General features: G+C 48.6%; 2 protein-coding genes across 2 annotated transcripts; one reads left to right on the plus strand and one right to left on the minus strand.

The window, feature by feature from the left end:
• Nucleotides 1-3,529: 3,529 nt before the first annotated feature.
• mrm3a (mitochondrial rRNA methyltransferase 3a) lies at nt 3,530-7,670 on the plus strand. Its single transcript, XM_056283336.1, has 5 exons — nt 3,530-3,537; nt 3,880-4,337; nt 5,609-5,853; nt 5,945-6,106; nt 6,395-7,670. The coding sequence occupies exons 2-5, from the start codon at nt 3,961-3,963 to the stop codon at nt 6,994-6,996; spliced, it is 1,386 nt and encodes a 461-aa protein (XP_056139311.1). The 5' UTR covers nt 3,530-3,537; nt 3,880-3,960; the 3' UTR covers nt 6,997-7,670.
• Nucleotides 7,671-7,733: 63 nt separating this feature from the next.
• On the minus strand, nt 7,734-17,580 carry nxn (nucleoredoxin). Its single transcript, XM_056283711.1, has 2 exons — nt 17,362-17,580; nt 7,734-8,750 (listed from the first exon to the last, which is right to left on the minus strand). Exons 1-2 carry the CDS (start codon nt 17,578-17,580, stop codon nt 8,568-8,570), a joined length of 402 nt encoding a protein of 133 aa, XP_056139686.1. The 3' UTR covers nt 7,734-8,567.
• Nucleotides 17,581-19,062: the final 1,482 nt, after the last annotated feature.

The raw sequence follows: 19,062 nt of genomic DNA on the forward strand, positions 1-19,062 counted from the left end.
CTAATAAGACCCGTTAGTCCATAGCTAACGAGTATGACCCTTTAGCCGAGCGGTTAGTGATGTCGCCTTGTGGTGCGATACACCTCGTATCGAATCCCGCACCGGGCAAGAAAATAAACGGTTACACTGGTATAAGGAGCCAGTTGAGGTGGTTCGGACCTCTGATTAGGATGCCTCCTGGGCGCCTTCCTTTGCAGGTTTTCCGGGCACGTCCGACTGGGAGGAGACCCCGGGGTAGACCCAGAAGTCGCTGGAGGGACAGCTAAGAGGAATGCCTGGAGCTGGAACAGGTTTGTTCTATTAGAAGAGAGCGAGAGAGAGACAGAGAGTTGTGGGTCATGTATGGAATATGGTAAAAAAGATGAGTGGGAGAAGGATAACCAACAAAATACCAGTACTTGCAGATGAAGACAATCTAGCAACAGAAAGGCTAGCCTTCTAGGAAAAGTATTTGCCAGTGTTCACGGTGGAAATCATCTGACTCATATACATTAGCAAAGGGAAGAAGTCCTAAAAGATCACGAAATTGTGCATAGTTAAAATGTAGAAATTGGCTCCGCTATGAATATGGACACCACCTTGAGGGAAACGAGAAAGGGCATTGGAGGGCAGCAGGTATTCTGCTCCGGGACAAGCTCAATTAACTCATGCCATATTCCAACAATTACCAGAGGAAGACATATAGTGTTGGAACTCTCCAACAAGATATGGACAGAAGGAAGGTTACCTGTTAAGTGGAACTACTACTAATACTACTGCTACTACTAATACTACTGCTACTACTAATACTACTGCTACTGCTACTACTACTACTACTTTCGGCTGCTCCCATTACCTGTTAAGTGGAAGATGGCATTCATTCTACCATTTGCTAAACCAGGAAAAGATACCACAACCAATGCTGGAAATTGCAGACCAATAGCACTAACCGCATACTTGTGTAAATGGATGGATAAATGATTGTTTAGAAAAAAGAAGGTTGTTCAATGAGTACCAGAGCAGCTTTAGGAAAGGACGATCCACAGCAGATGCTCTATTAAATTAAGTGATGAAACTGAAAAGACCCTTAAGATGAAAGAAGTGATGGCTATAGTTTTCTTTGACATTGAGAAAGCTTATGGCTCGATGTAGAGAGAAGGTATTCTTAATTAAAATGAACAAACTAGGTTTAGGTGGAAGGTTTTATAACTGGGTCATGAATTTTCTATCAAATAGAACATTTCAAGTGAAAGTAGGATCAGAAATCTCAGAAAGTTTTGACATTATAAATGGGATACCACAAGGCAGTGTCATCACTCCGGTTCTATTTGATATCATGATTAATGATATCTTTGAAAATACAGGAACAAGTATACAGTCATCGTTGTACACAGATGATGGAGCAATCTGGAAAAGGGGAAAGGATGTCTTACATGTGTTGAAATGTGTACAGAAAGCAATAGTCAGTGTAGAGAGATGGTCTGATGACTGGGGATTGAAAATTTCAGTAATAAAATCATACTATATTAAGCTGGTCACTAAAAGAAAATAGGTAATGGGAAAGTTGATATATATAGCAAGCCCATGGAAAGAGTTAAAAGTATTTAAATATCTTGGTTTATGGACTGATGAAAAATATACACGGAAGAATCATATTGAAAAGTGCTCAATTTAATGAGGTGTGTGGTCGTATTTGAATGGGGAGCTGACAGAGAAGCCCTATTACACATATACAGGCTTATACACCAGGAGGTGCCGAACCAGAGCCTACAGGATTATGAAGGACCCTCACCACCCCAACAACGGACTGTTCCAGCTGCTGCGGTCAGGCAAGCGCCTCCGCAGTCATGCTGCAAATACACAGAGAGACTGGGATGGAGTTTCTTTCCTCAGGCCATCAGAACTGTGAACTCTGACCTTACCGGGGCCCCCTCGCTGACCCATACTGCCCCCCCATGCTCAAACACGCACACACACACACACACACACAACACACACGCACACAGTAAGGTAACCGACTACACATAACTCATATTATGTACATACATACCTCATATTTCAGTACATATACCTCAGATTTCTATTTGCAAGTGCTTTTACTGTATATATTGTACTGTTTGCTTTCTTTCTACAGAGAGTTCTTAAGTGTTGATTGTAAATTGTATATTGCAAATTGGAATGCATGTGTACCTGTTGTACTTTGTTGTTTGCACATCTCGGAGCTCGTACCTTTTTTCCTTTCACTGCACTCGGGACTTGCACTTGTGTGTACGTGACAAATAAAACTCTTGCATCTTGAATCTTTGATGAGAGCCAAACTGGATTATGGTTGCGTGGTGTATGAAGCAGTAGCAAGTTAGACAGGATACAATACAGAGCATTAAGACCTAGTCTGGGAGCAGTCAAAACTACGCCTGTTGATGCATTGCTCATTGAATCAGGTGAACTGCCATTTCATTTGAGGATATCCAAGTTATCACTAGCATTGGATAAGAGTTCAGGGAGGAGGAAATGGAAGTTTAGCATCAACTGTTCTGAATAACTGTTGGGAGTACGCAACTTTTTCTGGAAAAGGTTTTGGATGGGACATTAACAAGAGAGCCAAACAGTACAAATTAGATACTGTACAACACAGTTCATCATTCATTATTAGCAGAATTTCCCCATGGATATTTCTACAACCCAAAGTAGATCTTCAAATATTAGAAAAGAGAAGAGAGTGGACAGAGAGGAATGTTAACACTGGGTACTTGGTTCAACAATATTTGAAGAAGAGCTACTATAATTATCAAAATATTTTTTACAGATGGCTCAAAACACTCAAATAATGAGCATCTAGGAGTGGGAATTTTTATTCCAGAATTCGACAAAGGAACTGCTAAGAGAATTTCAAACAGGGTATCAATATACACAGCAGAACTGACCGCAATAGTCGTCAGTCTTCAGTGGGTAGAGGAGGTTAAACTAATTCAAGTAGTGATATGTTCAGATTCTGCTGCTGCAATGTAACGTATAAAATCAGCACAAACAGTTCGAGAGGATCTATTCATTAATTGAGGTTTGTACAATCTTATTAAATCTACAGCAACTATGAGTAGATATTAATTTCTGTTGGATACCAGCACATGATGGACTAGATATTGGGGGGCAGCCGGGAACCGGGAGCCGGAATAAAAAATGTGAAACTTGTAACAGCAAGGAAACTGTTGAACATGTGCTGATAGGTTGTAGGAAGTTCAGAAAGAGAAAGACTGAAAGGCGGGGTGGGCTATATGGGGGGGGGTAGTAGAGATCTGTTAAAGACAGGGGACAAACAATTACAGGTGCAAAGCGCTTTATTTAAATCAAATACTTAAACGAAACTGGTTTATTATGAGAATATCCTGCTTCTGTAGTCATGCTGTTACACTCCAGTGCAGTAGGTGGCGGCATATATCGTTAAAGTTTGTAATCCGCCATTAAAACCATAGAAGAAGCATGTAGCTTTTTTTTTTTTGCTAACTCACGCAGGAACGGGCTCCAGCGTCCCCGCGGTTAAACGGTTAAGATAATGGATGGGTGGGTGGCTTAAAGTTCATGGATCTCGTAGAATTCAACACAACACAAATAACGTATAAAGCAAGAAATACTTTACTACGGGAGGGGCGTTTTGATTTGAGAGAAAGTTTCATTTAAAGAAACTCCTTACAAATATGAAGAGTGTGTATTTGGATCTGTGGGGTGAATTTATGGAATAGTTTGGATGTGGAACTCAAAACAATGTACAAAACATTCAGTTCAAAAACATGTACAAAATTATTTTAAGCGATATGGGGACGAGGAAAGGCTGCGATAACTGTTTCTAACTTGTTCATTTCGACTTATTGTTTCGTTTTTTATGTTTTTGCATATTCAAAAAAGTCAAACCTCGAAGAAGACGAAAACGCAGAGGAAGACGAAAAAGAAGGCGAAAGCAGAAGAAGAAGACGAAGAAGCTCAAAGATGGCGGCGCACATTAAACGCGTGGCTTGCGTTCTCTCCTTGGAGAGAAACGCGTTGCTCAGGGGTTGCGTTCACACGGTAGAGACCAAAAGGTACGTCCGTGGATTGAGAAGGAGACCTGTTCAAGTCTTATTCCCCGACAGTAAGACAGGTAAGACCCCCCAGTCGCCCCAGTCTGGAGGAGACAGGCGGAGCATCGGGAAGCAGGGAGACCCCAAACCCAGCTTCAAGGCGGAAACGTGCGATGGTAACGCTAAGTGGACGAGCATCGGAAGCGACCCGTCGTCTACAGCGGAGCAGCGTGTACAGGTCGATGCGAAGCAGCAAGTCGGGGGGCTTCACTTCGAAAGGGCTTTCCACGGGGACAAGAGGCTGTCGTAAGTGTGTTTATGTAAACATCCGTTTTTATGAAAGCTTTTAAAAAATGTTTTGTTTTTACTGTTTTTATTTTTACCCTTACTTACTCGGTCTTTTTAATTTTTTTTGCCCTGTCTGGTTTTATTTTTGTAAAACACTTTTGTAACATTGTTTTAGAAATATGCTATAAAAAATAGTTATTGTAACCTCCAGAAAAATAGGTTACATTATTATTATTTGATGGTCACAAACCAAAAAGTTGTTCCTTATCCGATGCGAGGGTCCGAGGACAGGATGCTGTGTTGCTGTAGAGCCCCTTGAGGCAAATTTGTGATGTTGGGCTGTACAGATAAAATTGACTGGACTTAAAGAAACTATAGAGCATCGTTTACAGTGTTCCGTCCACCCATCCTTTGTCTAGGTCCATTTAAAGGGCAGCTAAACCCTACACCGCTCTTTGAGTTTATCTAAAAGTGATACACCATCTGCAAGTGTGTATGTTAGGGTTGATGCTCCTGTCTGTGCCCCTGACCAAGGCAACTGAAAGAACTGGCGTTGGTCCCCGGGCGCTGCAGCTGCCCACTGCCCCTATACAATAGGATGGGTTAAATGCAGAGAACAAATGTCATTCTAACTGTACAATGACAAAATAAAGTGGAACTTTCTTCGTAAGTGCTGGACTGACCTTGGGACCAAGTGATGTAAGCATAGCATGATAAACACAGCTAATAGAATAAATGATGAGTTTGTTTGATTTAAGTGTGGCGATATGCACACATTTGAAAGAGTGAATAGTTTTGACTCATTACCTCACTTAAATGGAATCTTATATTAATTTCATCAGATGCAGCTGTGTTTATCCTACTGTGCTTGCATTAACAAGTCCCAAGATCAGCCCAGCACTTATAGCTGGTTTATCACCATAGGCTACACTTGCTCTTAACTCCAGTTCAGGGTCACGATGGGGTGGTGTCTATCCCAGCATGCATTGGGTAGAAGACAGGTCGCCAGTCCATCACAGAGCCTCCACACGCGCTTGCACACCATTCAATTTAGAGACTCAAATTCACCTAACATGCACGTCTTTGGACTATGAGAGTTAACAAGAGTACCCAGAGGAAATCTATAAACACAGGAAGAACATACAAACTCCACAAAGATGGTCCAGGACCCTCTTGGTGTGAGGCGACAGTACTGAACACATTAACCTCCCAGTGTTTCAGAGAGACTATTTTGCAGGAACACTGAGGAAATGTCTTTTATCACCTACCTTTTTTTTTCACTTCTTCAGGAGAGTGGTGAGCATTGCCCAGTCAAGGACGTTTCGAGAACAACAGGGAAAAATCCTGCTGGAGGGGAAGCGCTTGATCTGTAGCGCACTGGAGGCTGGTGCAAACCCGCAAATGTTGTTTTTCAGCACAGTGGATCGTCTTCGTGAGCTGCCCCTAGACAAGCTGAAGAGGGCAACTCTAGTCAAAGTCAAGTTCGAGGACATCAAGCTGTGGTCCAAGCTTGTGGCCCCGCAAGGAGTGATAGGTGAGGTGTTTACATTGGTTTGCTCTTTGCTCTCGCACTGTATGGTTATTGACTTCTTAAAAAAAAATGTTTTTACTTCCTGCCTTCGCAGCTATATTTTCTCGACCTGACCCATCACGGATGAGATTCCCTGAAATAGAGCAGCTGGTGCCATTGTCTCTGATATGTGATAACATCCGAGACCCTGGTAACCTAGGCACTATCTTACGATGTGCTGCCGCCGCTGGGTGCCAGGATGTCCTGCTCACTAAGGGTAAGTTAAGTCATGGGATCATAATAGGTGTTGGCAACAATTAGTAGAACTTATTGAATTAATTTTGCTGCTTTGTTAGTCCCTTGTGTTTTTTTTTTATTCTTTTAATTCATTTTTGCTGAAAATTTGACTTAGGGAGATGTTTTATAAACATATAGTAGCACACAACTGTGTAAACATGATGTTACAAAGTAGACCAAAAAGCTGACTGTCTAATATCCATAACAGTATCTTACATAAATAGCAAAGATCCAGATGTGTTTATTAAATATGTATATATTTGAACAGGTTGTGTGGATGCTTGGGAGCCTAAAGTGTTGCGTGCAGCAATGGGAGCCCATTTTCACCTCCCCATTTACACCAGCATGGGCTGGGATGAAGTTGAAAGCCACCTTCCTAAAACTGTGACCGTCCATGTAGCTGACAACTTCAGACACTCTGACAGGACCCTCTCTCTAGAGGAGACGCAAGTTAACCTACACAACAAACACTCCAAAGCAGGAGACTATGGATGGGTCAGCACCAGGCCAAATCCCAAAAACGTGCAATATGAGGAGTATGACTCCGATTCTGAATCATATTCAGATCATGAAGCTCCTAAACTCTCTCTTCCCAGAGTGGACGTTAAGCTGTACCATGAGAGGTGGGCTCAGAGGCCCACCGCCCTCGTGATTGGCGGCGAGACACACGGCTTGAGTGTGGAAGCAGTTGAGCTGGCTGAGAAAACCACTGGTCGAAGACTCCTGATTCCTGTGGTTCCCGAAGTGGACAGTTTGAATTCAGCCATGGCAGCCAGTATTCTTTTGTTTGAGGGCAGGAGGCAACTGTTGAACATCAAAGAAACACCTGCGCGGATCAGGAAACCCAAAGCACAGAAACAGTCACAATGATTTTCACTGGAAAACATTTTCTTCGTGTTCTTTTCCAGTGTGTGCGCGTTAAAGCCAGCCCCTTATGACTTCCGGCTGAGTTAACAGGATAGATTCAAATGTCAATCTTATGTTTGAGCTGTTGGCAAAATGATAAAACTATTGTTTGAATTTAAGTCCATAATGTGGCAGATAACTGGTAACAGTACCTTCAGATTAAATGTATGGCCAATTTTATCCGCATATGTCGTGTACCTGTCAAACCCACCTGTTAGTGCAACACAGAAAAACCCTTGGCGTTTGGTGTGACAAGTGTTAGGTCTTCATCAACATGTAATTATTGAATGTCCTTTAAATGTAGACTGGCTTGTATAAATGTTGACATGAACTCTTAAGTGTTTCCTGATCCACCCTGTGCCCTAAAAAAACAAAACAAGTGCGTTTGGCCATTCAGTGCAGATGCAGTTTTTAAACTAACCACACGGTGGTGCCACGAATTCCATCTGGCCACGTCTTTGTCCCACTGTGTTCCTGGAAGACTTGGTACAATAGATGATGGTGTGTATTGGCACTGTTGATCTCCATCTCAGCTGGTGTTTATGTTTTTATTGATGCAGCTATAAAATTATAGCGTCTCCACTATTAAATAGAAGGTTTGTGCACCAAAAATTACCGAAGGACTTGGGGAAATCTTTGCACGGGAAGTTTTTGAAATATTGGAAAACCCTTCTGCTGGAGCTCGTGATGCAGGAACTGAAAGCTGTGCTTTGCAGGGATTTTTTTTCTCTCTTCCTTTTTAATGGTTGTAAGGAGTCATGAGTTGAGATACAACCTGGGGAGTAACAGAGTATAGGAATTTTTACATTCAACACGTGTCAATTTGAAGCGATTGGACCCTCACAGAAAATCCCCGTGACCGTTGAGATGAGAACCACCGTTAGCAATTCTGCAAAGATGACTTTCGTTCACATCGTGACAGACGTTTGAAACGCCGGTCACTTGTCTGTTCAGCGCGGATAGTGTTGTGTATCTGTCTCCGTTCTGTCTTAACAGAGGAGGTGTAGCACATCTGCATGGCGTATACATGTAGCGCACAACTAAAAAGCATTGCAAACATTTTATTCTTTCTCTGCATATTTTAGAAAACAAAAAGTGACAATGGTTTCGCTGACACAGTCGAAAGCAACGAGTCATTTGAATATCTAGGTCCAACGAGTAACTTTTCTGCTTTCTTCTAGAATAAAAGAAATGCTACTGAGTGGGAGCGGGCGGGGGAGGGGGGTAACAAAATAACAGCAACAGACTCTCCATATATATATATTACTGTAGGGGCTATAGTCAATGCAAGGCACCACAGGAGAAGGAGAGGACTCCATGAGAGAGGTACATGTCTAACAAAACAAAGTTAAAATGTCAGTAAAAAGTGTGACTTCTCTCTAAAAGTCTGACAAGGGAGGGGGAGGGGGGGGCGGAAGCGACGGGAAGCTGATAGAGGTTCGGGGGCAGCAACAGATTGCCAGGGTTTGATGATGGCGTGGTTTTTTTGTGTGTGTGTGTGTGTATCGAGTCCCATACGTGTTTCCACCTCCTCTTTAGATGGGCTCCGGTTTGAGCTTGTCAGCTAGGAAATCGGTGACAAACTGCTCCACTACGGCCGGCGTGATTTCCTCCACGTCCTGGACGTACTTGGCTCGTGCGGACATGTCCAGGATGGTGAGCAGGGGGGCCGCTTCCGGGAGGTTCGTGTAGTCCCGCAAGGAGTCGGTCATGTCGTCCTGCGGGGATGGCAGATCATATTCAGATATTAGAGAGGAAAGACATGAACTGAAACTGCCTACCACAATATAAAGTCATCCATCCATCCATTATCCAAGCCGCTTATCCCCATTGAGGGTCGCGGGATGCTGAAGCCTATCCCAGCAGGTGGGGGGGGACACCCTGGACAGGCCGCCAGTCCATCACAGGGCCCACACATTCATACCTAGGGACATTTTAGTACGGCCCAGTCACCTGACCTGCATGTCTTTGGACTGTGGGAGGGAACTCCACACGAGAGGACGACCCCCAAGGTTGGACAACCACAGGCTTTGAACCCAGGACCTTCTTGCAGTGAGGCGACCGTGCTAGCCACTGCCTTACCGTTCCACACTATATATAATATAAAGTGATGTACAAGAGAAAAACTTGAATCACATTTTTAAATAACATTAATCTCAACCTTTAATAACCATAAAGTACACAGGTTGCAGATGAAATTTTCTTTTTTCCTCCCATTTCTGAGGTAAAACGACAACGGTATATGAACCGAGTGAAACACAATGTGAAATTGAATGAAAATATTTGAAAAACTTGGGCGGTAAAGAGACTGAGAACTATTATTGCTGCATGCAACGTTAACATTTTTCCTCCGAAGTGTTGAAAGCGTATCTCTTTCACACCGTAACTGCATTGTAATGAATTCAAAACCGTTGCAAACTGCAACGTTGTCAAAAAATTTTGGCTGCCAGCAAATTGCCTACAGCAACTCAAAGAGACATCACAGTATGAAGAATCCCAAACAGCCTCTCGCCTCACATCACAATATCACCCATCCATCCATTATCCCAACCCTTATCCTGCTCTCAGGGTCGCTGGGATGCTGGAGCCTACCCCAGCAGTCATTGGGCGGCAGGTGGGGAGACACCCTGGACAGGCCGCCAGGATACCACAGGGACCCCCCCCACACACACACACTCTTTTACCTAGGGACAATGTAGTATGGCCGAGTCACCTGACCTACATGTCTTTGGACTGTGGGAGGACACCGGAGGACCCGCAGGAAACCCACGCAGACACGGGGAGAACATGCAAACTCCATACAGCGGATGACCCTGGGCGACCCCCAAGGTTGAACTACCCCGGGGCTCGAACCCAGGACCTTCTTGCTGTGAGGCAACCGTGCTGACAATATCAATATTATATTAATTATTGATATATTGCCCAGTTATATATATACCAAGTCCAGTTGCACTTGATTCAACTCCTTTGGATGATCGCCTAGCTCTTTTTTTGGGGGGGGGATCCCCCCCTTTTTCTCCACAATTGTACTTGGGCAATTACCCCACTGTTTCGAGCCGTCCCGTCACTGCTCCACCCCCTCTGCCGATCCGGGGAGGGCTGCAGACTACCACATGCCTCCTCCCATACACGTGGAGTCGCCAGCTGCTTCTTTTCACCTGACAGTGAGGAGTTTCACCAGGGGGACGTAGCGCATGGGAGGAGTTCCCCCTCCCCCCCGAACAGGCACCCCAACCGACCACAGGAGGCACTAGTGCAGCGACCAGGACACATACCCACATCCGGCTTCCCACCCACAGAAACGACCAATTGTGTCTGTAGGGACGCCCGACCAAGCCGGAGGTAACACGGGGATTCGAACCGGGATCCCCGTGTTGGTAGGCAAGGGAATAGACCGCCACGCCACCCGGACGCCCCCCATATCTCCCAGTTCCATGAGAGATCAGTGGAACATTATCATATCCCGACAGGTTACTCCTCACAGGTTGTGTGAACTACATTTAGAAATGCACAAAGCTAGCGCCACGACCCACGCCCGAAATAACCTCATGTCGCACACTCCTGGGACAGCAGCCCTCAGATGAACTGTGACATATCAGCATTACTCCTTCACTCCTTAAGGTGGCGAGTACTGGGCCAGATGTCCTACTTGCCAAAAGGAATGCGAAGCGGTGCGGTGGCCTCTCACTTCCTGGTGCAGTGATCGCCGCGGGTCCATCAGGACCCTAGCATATGGCCGCTCCTACGCAACCGTGTCCACAGCAGCACCTCCTCGTGGTACCTCCTGTTTTCACAAAGTCTGCTGCGGGGGCGACCGGGTTCCCGGCGGTATAACCGGGTGGGTCAGTTGGACTCGTTGGCCTTGGTCGGCAGCCAGTCTAGGAGAAGGACGACGCTGTTTTCAAACCCGGGTAGATGAAGCTCGTTGGCCTTGTCAGGCGGTTCATCTAGGAGAAGGACGACGCTGGTTTCAAACCCGGGTAGATGAAGCTCGTTGGCCTTGTCAGGCGGTTCATCTAGGAGAAGGACGACGCTGGTTTCAAACCCGGGTAGATGAAGCTCGTTGGCCTTGTCAGGCGGTTCATCTAGGAGAAGGACGACGCTGGTTTCAAACCCGGGTAGATGAAGCTCGTTGGCCTTGTCAGGCGGTTCATCTAGGAGAAGGACGACGCTGGTTTCAAACCCGGGTAGATGAAGCTCGTTGGCCTTGTCAGGCGGTTCATCTAGGAGAAGGACAAGGCTGGTTTCAAACCCGGGTAGATGAAGCTCGTTGGCCTTGTCAGGCGGTTCATCTAGGAGAAGGACAACGCTGGTTTCAAACCCGGGTAGATGAAGCTCGTTGGCCTTGTCAGGCGGTTCATCTAGGAGAAGGACGACGCTGGTTTCAAACCCGGGTAGATGAAGCTCGTTGGCCTTGTCAGGCGGTTCATCTAGGAGGACGACGCTGGTTTCAAACCCGGGTAGATGAAGCTCGTTGGCCTTGTCAGGCGGTTCATCTAGGAGAAGGACGACGCTGGTTTCAAACCCGGGTAGATGAAGCTCGTTGGCCTGGTCAGGCGGTTCATCTAGGAGAAGGACGACGCTGGTTTCAAACCCGGGTAGATGAAGCTCGTTGGCCTTGTCAGGCGGTTCATCTAAGAGAAGGACGACTCTGGTTTAAAACCCGGGTAGATGAAGCTCGTTGGCCTTGTCAGGCGGTTCATCTAGGAGAAGGACGATGCTGGTTTCAAACCCGGGTAGATGAAGCTCGTTGGCCTGGTCAGGCGGTTCATCTAGGAGAAGGACGACTCTGGTTTCAAACCCGGGTAGATGAAGCTCGTTGGCCTTGTCAGGCGGTTCATCTAGGAGAAGGACAACGCTGGTTTCAAACCCGGGTAGATGAAGCTCGTTGGCCTTGTCAGGCGGTTCATGTAGGAGAAGGACGACGCTGGTTTCAAACCCGGGTAGATGAAGCTCGTTGGCCTGGTCAGGCGGTTCATCTAGGAGAAGGACGACTCTGGTTTCAAACCCGGGTAGATGAAGCTCGTTGGCCTTGTCAGGCGGTTCATCTAAGAGAAGGACAACGCTGGTTTCAAACCCGGGAAGATGAAGCTCGTTGGCCTGGTCAGGCGGTTCATCTAGGAGAAGGACGACGCTGGTTTCAAACCCGGGTAGATGAAGCTCGTTGGCCTTGTCAGGCGGTTCATCTAAGAGAAGGACGACTCTGGTTTCAAACCCGGGTAGATGAAGCTCGTTGGCCTTGTCAGGCGGTTCATCTAGGAGAAGGACGACGCTGGTTTCAAACCCGGGTAGATGAAGCTCGTTGGCCTTGTCAGGTGGTTCATCTAGGAGAAGGACGACTCTGGTTTCAAACCCGGGAAGATGAAGCTCGTTGGCCTGGTCAGGCTATTCATCTAGGAGAAGGACGACGCTGGTTTTAAACCCGGGTAGATGAAGCTCGTTGGCCTTGTCAGGCGGTTCATCTAAGAGAAGGACGACTCTGGTTTCAAACCCGGGTAGATGAAGCTCGTTGGCCTTGTCAGGCGGTTCATCTAGGAGAAGGACGACGCTGGTTTCAAACCTGGGTAGATGAAGCTCGTTGGCCTTGTCAGGCGGTTCATCTAGGAGAAGGACAACTCTGGTTTCAAACCCGGGAAGATGAAGCTCGTTGGCCTTGTCAGGCGGTTCATCTAAGAGAAGGACGACTCTGGTTTCAAACCCGGGTAGATGAAGCTCGTTGGCCTTGTCAGGTGGTTCATCTAGGAGAAGGACAACGCTGGTTTCAAACCCGGGTAGATGAAGCTCGTTGGCCTTGTCAGGTGGTTCATCTAGGAGAAGGACAACGCTGGTTTCAAACCTGGGTAGATGAAGCTCATTGGCCTTGTCAGGCGGTTCATCTAGGAGAAGGACGACTCTGGTTTCAAACCCGGGTAGATGAAGCTCGTTGGCCTTGTCAGGTGGTTCATCTAGGAGAAGGACAACGCTGGTTTCAAACCTGGGTAGATGAAGCTCATTGGCCTTGTCAGGCGGTTCATCTAGGAGAAGGACGACTCTGGTTTCAAACCCGGGTAGATGAAGCTCGTTGGCCTTGTCAGGCGGTTCACCTAGGAGAAGGACGACGCTGGTTTCAAACCCGGGAAGATGAAGCTCGTTGGCCTTGTCAGGCGGTTCATCTAGGAGAAGGACGACGCTGGTTTCAAACCCGGGAAGATGAAGCTCGTTGGCCTTGTCAGGCGGTTCATGTAGGAGAAGGACGACGATGGTTCCAAACCCGGTTAGATGAAGCTCGTTGGCCTTGTCAGGCGGTTCATCTAGGAGAAGGACGACGCTGGTTTCAAACCCGGGTAGATGAAGCTCGTTGGCCTTGTCAGGCGGTTCATCTAGGAGAAGGACGACTCTGGTTTCAAACCCGGGTAGATGAAGCTCGTTGGCCTTTTCAGGCGGTTCATCTAGGAGAAGGACGACGCTGGTTTCAAACCCGGGTAGATGAAGCTCGTTGGCCTTGTCAGGTGGTTCATCTAGGAGAAGGACAACGCTGGTTTCAAACCTGGGTAGATGAAGCTCGTTGGCCTTGTCAGGCGGTTCATCTAGGAGAAGGACGACTCTGGTTTCAAACCCGGGAAGATGAAGCTCGTTGGCCTTGTCAGGCGGTTCATCTAGGAGAAGGACGACTCTGGTTTCAAACCCGAGTAGATGAAGCTCGTTGGCCTGGTCAGGCGGTTCATCTAGGAGAAGGACAACGCTGGTTTCAAACCCGGGTAGATGAAGCTCGTTGGCCTTGTCAGGCGGTTCATCTAGGAGAAGGACGACGCTGGTTTCAAACCCGGGTAGATGAAGCTCATTGGCCTTGTCAGGCGGTTCATGTAGGAGAAGGACGACTCTGGTTTCAAACCTCTGCTGCCTCCTGGGTATACTCGTCTACGGGAGAGGCTTCGGGGAAGAAACCCTCGCCAGTCGTCTCGCTAGTCTTGCCACTGGTGGTAGGTGGCCTCGGACGAGAGAGTGGGGCTGACGACGACGCGCAACTCTTCCTCACTTTAATCGCCGCGCAAGTCATCGGTCATCCAGCACAGGGCGACTAGATGGTCCTCGTCGCTGCGACGGACAAATAACGACAACTCCTTCCGCTCAGACCTGCAAGGCACAACGTTGCGTTACGGGTATGGAGGTGAATGGGAAACGCTTCCTTGTCTGCATCTCCTCCCTTCAGGCAGCCTGCCCACAGAGCGCCGCCGTACACCCCGCTGTGTGCGCGTGCTCGTGTATGTAGGGAGGGGGCTGGAAAGCCTGGAGGGAAACCAGGTTGGGGGGTCCCATAACAACATCCTTTCTTCAAAAAAAAAGCTCACTCGCAGAAGGCCGGAAACCCAACAGACGAATCAGGGCGTTTGAAGATCAAACGCGGCCGTGACAGTGAGCGGGGAGCCGCAGCGCTGGCGCTTTGATTTGGGAATACGTTAGAAACGGACCAGGAACCGAGCGCCGCGGAATCAAACGTTCGGCCGGGGATGCCCGCTGCACTTCCTCGACATCTTTTCACACGGTTTTGCCCGAGGCTCGAACTCACCTTTCACCCCTTAACAAGTCAGGGTTGCAAGCCCCAGTCACCCTGGGCTACACAAATAAATCAATGCGGCACCGCTGCAGACGAGCGGGCGGCCCATTTCGAACGTGAGGGTGGTCGGCGCTAAAGAGGGAGCGCAACGTTTGGTAATTGAGATACAGGAGAAGAGGCGCATTAATGCATGCGTCCTCGTGGATGCATTAATACTCCAGCTGATATGCATCAGTCCAGTGAAAAGTCTCCCCTCGGCGAAGGGGATTTCACACACATTGATTTTTTTTTTCTGAGGTCACACGTTTCGCATTAGACGTGCAACACTTGAATCCACAAATGCTGAGACGGTCTACTGCTGCCTTGTGACAGGACGGCCCGATTTCACCTCGGCTAAGCCTTCACGCTCCCGAAAACTCCAAGACTCGGCGAGATTGGGATTTGGGAATTCATTTCATATTGACGTTACACAGCACAGCCAGCGTGCAGAACTAACAACGAAAGGGGCCCACAAGGTGGCGATGGAACAAAGAACTGGACTTGCGGAGGCAGGGCCTCTGAGATTTACACCGTCTGATAATGAAGCTACCTGATTTATGTGCCAGTATCTGTGCTGTCGTAACGCACTCAAAGGCGTATTCACTTTCGGGTTGATTTTGCGTTACGCACTTGAACTCTCGAGCCACCTCCCCACCCCCCACCCTCTCGGGTCTCTCTGATAAGTCATTCCCCCGCTATCGCAAAACACGCGGCCATTCTCCACAAATGAATCAAACCACAAAATCAGCTTTTAGACCGCTCGCTGCACAGCCCGGCTGCAACCGCTTCCTAAAAAGGACAAGTATGCCAACACAAAGTTTGTGACCTCAACGCTGCAAAACTGCTACCAGATGGAGCAGATGAGTTGCATTGTGGTATTTTGATGCTGGGAGCTCACTTCCGCAAAAAAAAAAAAAAAAAAAAAAAATCCAACCCCCGTTTATTAAGCTGCAAATCACCATACGCCGACCTGATTTATGCCTGCAGATCAGGGCTGTCACTATACATGGGAGAGTATTTCTGTAGGTGATATGTTACCCGGCTTTTCGGGGCTACAAAAAGCAGCGTTTCCCTCGCGTGCTCTCCTGCGCTCTCACACCGAGCGTAGATTATAGATCATTTGGGCACACGGAGGGAAAGCAACCATGAGGAGAGTAATCCGGCAATCTGTCACCGTGGCCTTTCCAGCCTCTCAGATACGAGGAGATGTAATCTCTGCATCAGTCTTCACCTCCGTAGGAAGTCATGCATCTTCTTTTGTGTGGCTGCTATGCTTGTGTAAACTGCTTCACATGAGGCGCAATGGCTGCAGCCGCTCCAGAGAGGCCCCCCCCCCCCCGCCTTCCCCGGCTCAGAACAAAGGGGCCTCTCTGCTTTACCCTGCAGTCGCAGCTGTGATAAGGCTGCAACGTGTATTTACCGTGGGGGGTGGGGGGGGTGGGTGGGGGCGTGCTGTGCCATGTCAGGTTTACTCTGCCTATTCAGGCACTGTGGCATTTCACAGACAACGGCCATCTGATAAGGCCTGAGCTGATAACGGCTGAAAAGCCCCCATTGGACGGTGGGCCGGGGTAGCATTTATCCGATTGGTCGACTTGAACGACTGAGGGATTCTCACTATTGTGAAATCCGCAGTACGATCAACACTGATATGATTGGATAAGCAATAGCCTACCGATTCATACTAGCAGATGATTTATGTTGGGGGGGGGGGGGGACACAATGTTGTTGCCTTTATGAACGCTAACACGCAGCAAACTAGATCAAGACCAGCCGTTGAATTATGCAAGGCGGTGAGCTTCGGTCTTAAAATGGGCAAAAGCAATCATACAGCAGCGACAATGAATTCTGCATGTGGTCCCTCTGTGAAAAACAAACTGTATGCTCAAATATTGTGCATATTCTACTTGCTATATAGGATTGTCTATGTATGTGAGAGACATGGATTATGGAATTTCCATAAAGAATGGAATTTCTATAGTAAAACAAATAAGCATATTTGTTATATATATATATACACATACACACACACACACAATTATATACCGGAGTCAAATTCCATGTAGTGCAAACCTACATGGCCAACAAACATGATTCTGACCCCGAGTCTGAAAAATAAGCAAAGCTACGCATACTACACATTGTGTGACACTTTATCGGGGCCTTCGTGCCAAACCTGATGGGTCAGGGTTTTCCCCCTAACCGATGCCCTATTTCGCAAGTAATGCGGTTACTAAACAGCAGATACAAGACAAAATATCATTTTCGTCTGCTGGGGCTTCGGAAATCGGTCTTCTAGCATGCGCCGTTAGGTATTTTTTCACATTCAGATTGTGCAAACTTTCGAGCGGGATAACAACATCCTCTCTTTGTGTCCACCAGCTGGCCCCCTCCCACCCCCCCCCCACCCAGAGGGACCACCAAGATAAATTGCTATCTCATGCACACTAAACCTGGCAGCTGGCCTGTCCAGTGAGGATGAAAGCGCCAAGCCTTACACGGACCAAAGCACGGGGGGGGGGGGGGGGGCAGGAGTCCAGAGTCTCCAAGGTCTCTCTGCCTTTTGAAGGACGGCGAGCCTTTGGCGGTAAAGGATATCTCAATGGCAAACCCCGAAACCGGAATAGGAAACCGGGGGATTTTACGGGCCCGCTGACCACAACGAGAAAAAATCAGAACTTCTTTCTGCAAATAAATAAATAAACAAATAACGCCGGCCTTTCCGCCCGACGTGGCGGATGGAAATCAGAACAAACCTGGAACCGCGAGACCGCTCTCGTTGCTCGGCTCGTTTCTGAGGCGCCGCGAGCCGCAGCGCAGGACGTTTGTTTGCCGTCGGCTGAGGAAAAACAAACATCTGCCGTCACACATCTCAACAGACGAAGAGGGTAGCGGTTTTGTCTGGACCACGCTGCGGCGTCTGACCGGTAGTGTCCTTGTTCCCTCTGGCGGCGCTGACATTTCAGGGCTGACATCGGAGCGGGGGGCGGCCCGGGACAGACGCGCACGGGGGGGGGGGGGTCAGTCTATATGCACAATGTGCGAACCCCACGGCTGAAACCCAAGCCTTCGCCCTTTGCCGCGTGACACGGGAAACCAAGCAGACCAGCTCTGTCCCTCCAGAGCCCCGCAGCACAGAGATACGAGGAGAAAGGGGGGAGGGGGGGAGGGAGGGGGGGGGGCGAGCGAAGGGTAGCTAATCCGGCAATTATGGCTGCTAACTCCGCGAGCCCGGGAAAGGTCGAGAAGGGAAAACACAAGATAACAGGAGTTATGAAAACTCCCGTGTTCCCCTCCCCATGCAGGGTAGACGGGGGAGAGATAAAGGGGGGGGGGGGGGTGGGGAGGAGGAGGAGGAGATCTAAGGCTGATTTGGGAACGGTGGAAGGGAGTGGAGCATGCCCTGATTCTCCCTATCGTGAGCGAGGCACCCGGCCAAACACTGGGTCATGTATGGGGCTGAGTACCTCGCTTGAAATGTAAACACGACCCCGGAAAACAGGGAGCCCCATCCAGGTCTTACTCATGCAGCCGCCGAGGCGGTCGTGAGGACAGATGCGTCATTCCAGAGCGCCGCGATGGGAGCCGACCGAAGCAGATGGTCTGCCGCTGCACAACAGAGAGCCAGTCGTTCCAAGACGGGCGCGGATGAGCTGGGTCACGCACAAACGCCAAGCGACCCGGGAGGCAGCGGAGCCCGGCGAGTTTTCCGGGGTGGTTGTAGCACTCGGGTCCACGTTTGGTCCCGACCCCCAGCATTTTGAAGGTCTCGATCTTCACGTCTCGGACCTCACGGCGTGATGACTCGGGCTCGACTCGGTCTCGCGCGGCGCGGACCTGTGCTTATTTGTCCAAGACCGGTTGAACGCAAGGCGTTAGTTGACTTTCTCCTGTTTTGGAATGAATATCAAACGCCCCCCCCCCCTCCCCCCCCCGAGGAATCCACTTTCATTTTCATTTGTTCACACTAGTTTATGTCTCAAACACTGAAAAATCAGAAATGGAAACATTCCTTCCTTGTTGGAGGAGGGGGGAAAAAAGCCTAAATTAACATTACAGTGTTGTTGAGGCGTCCGGCTAGCGTAGCGGTCTATTCCGTTGCCTGCCAACAGGGGGATCCTGGGATCGAATCCCCGTGTCGCCTCCGGCTCGGTCGGGCGTCCCTACAGACACAATTGGCCTGAAGCCGGATGTGGGTATGTGTCCTGGTCGCTGCAACAAGCGCCTCCTCTGGTCGGTCAGGGCGCCTGCTCAGGGGGGAGGGGGAACTGGGGGGAGTAGCGTGATCCTCCCACGCGCTACGTCCCCCTGGTGAAACTCCTCACTGTCAGGTGACAAGAAGCAGCTGGCGACACCACATGTATGGGAGGAGGCATGTGGTAGTCTGCAGCCCTCCCCGGATCAGCAGAGGGGGTGGAGCAGCGGACCGGGACGGCTCAGAAGAGTGGGGTGATTGG

The sequence above is a fragment of the Lampris incognitus genome, chromosome 7 (assembly GCF_029633865.1).
Source record: "Lampris incognitus isolate fLamInc1 chromosome 7, fLamInc1.hap2, whole genome shotgun sequence".
NCBI lineage: Eukaryota > Metazoa > Chordata > Actinopteri > Lampriformes > Lampridae > Lampris > Lampris incognitus.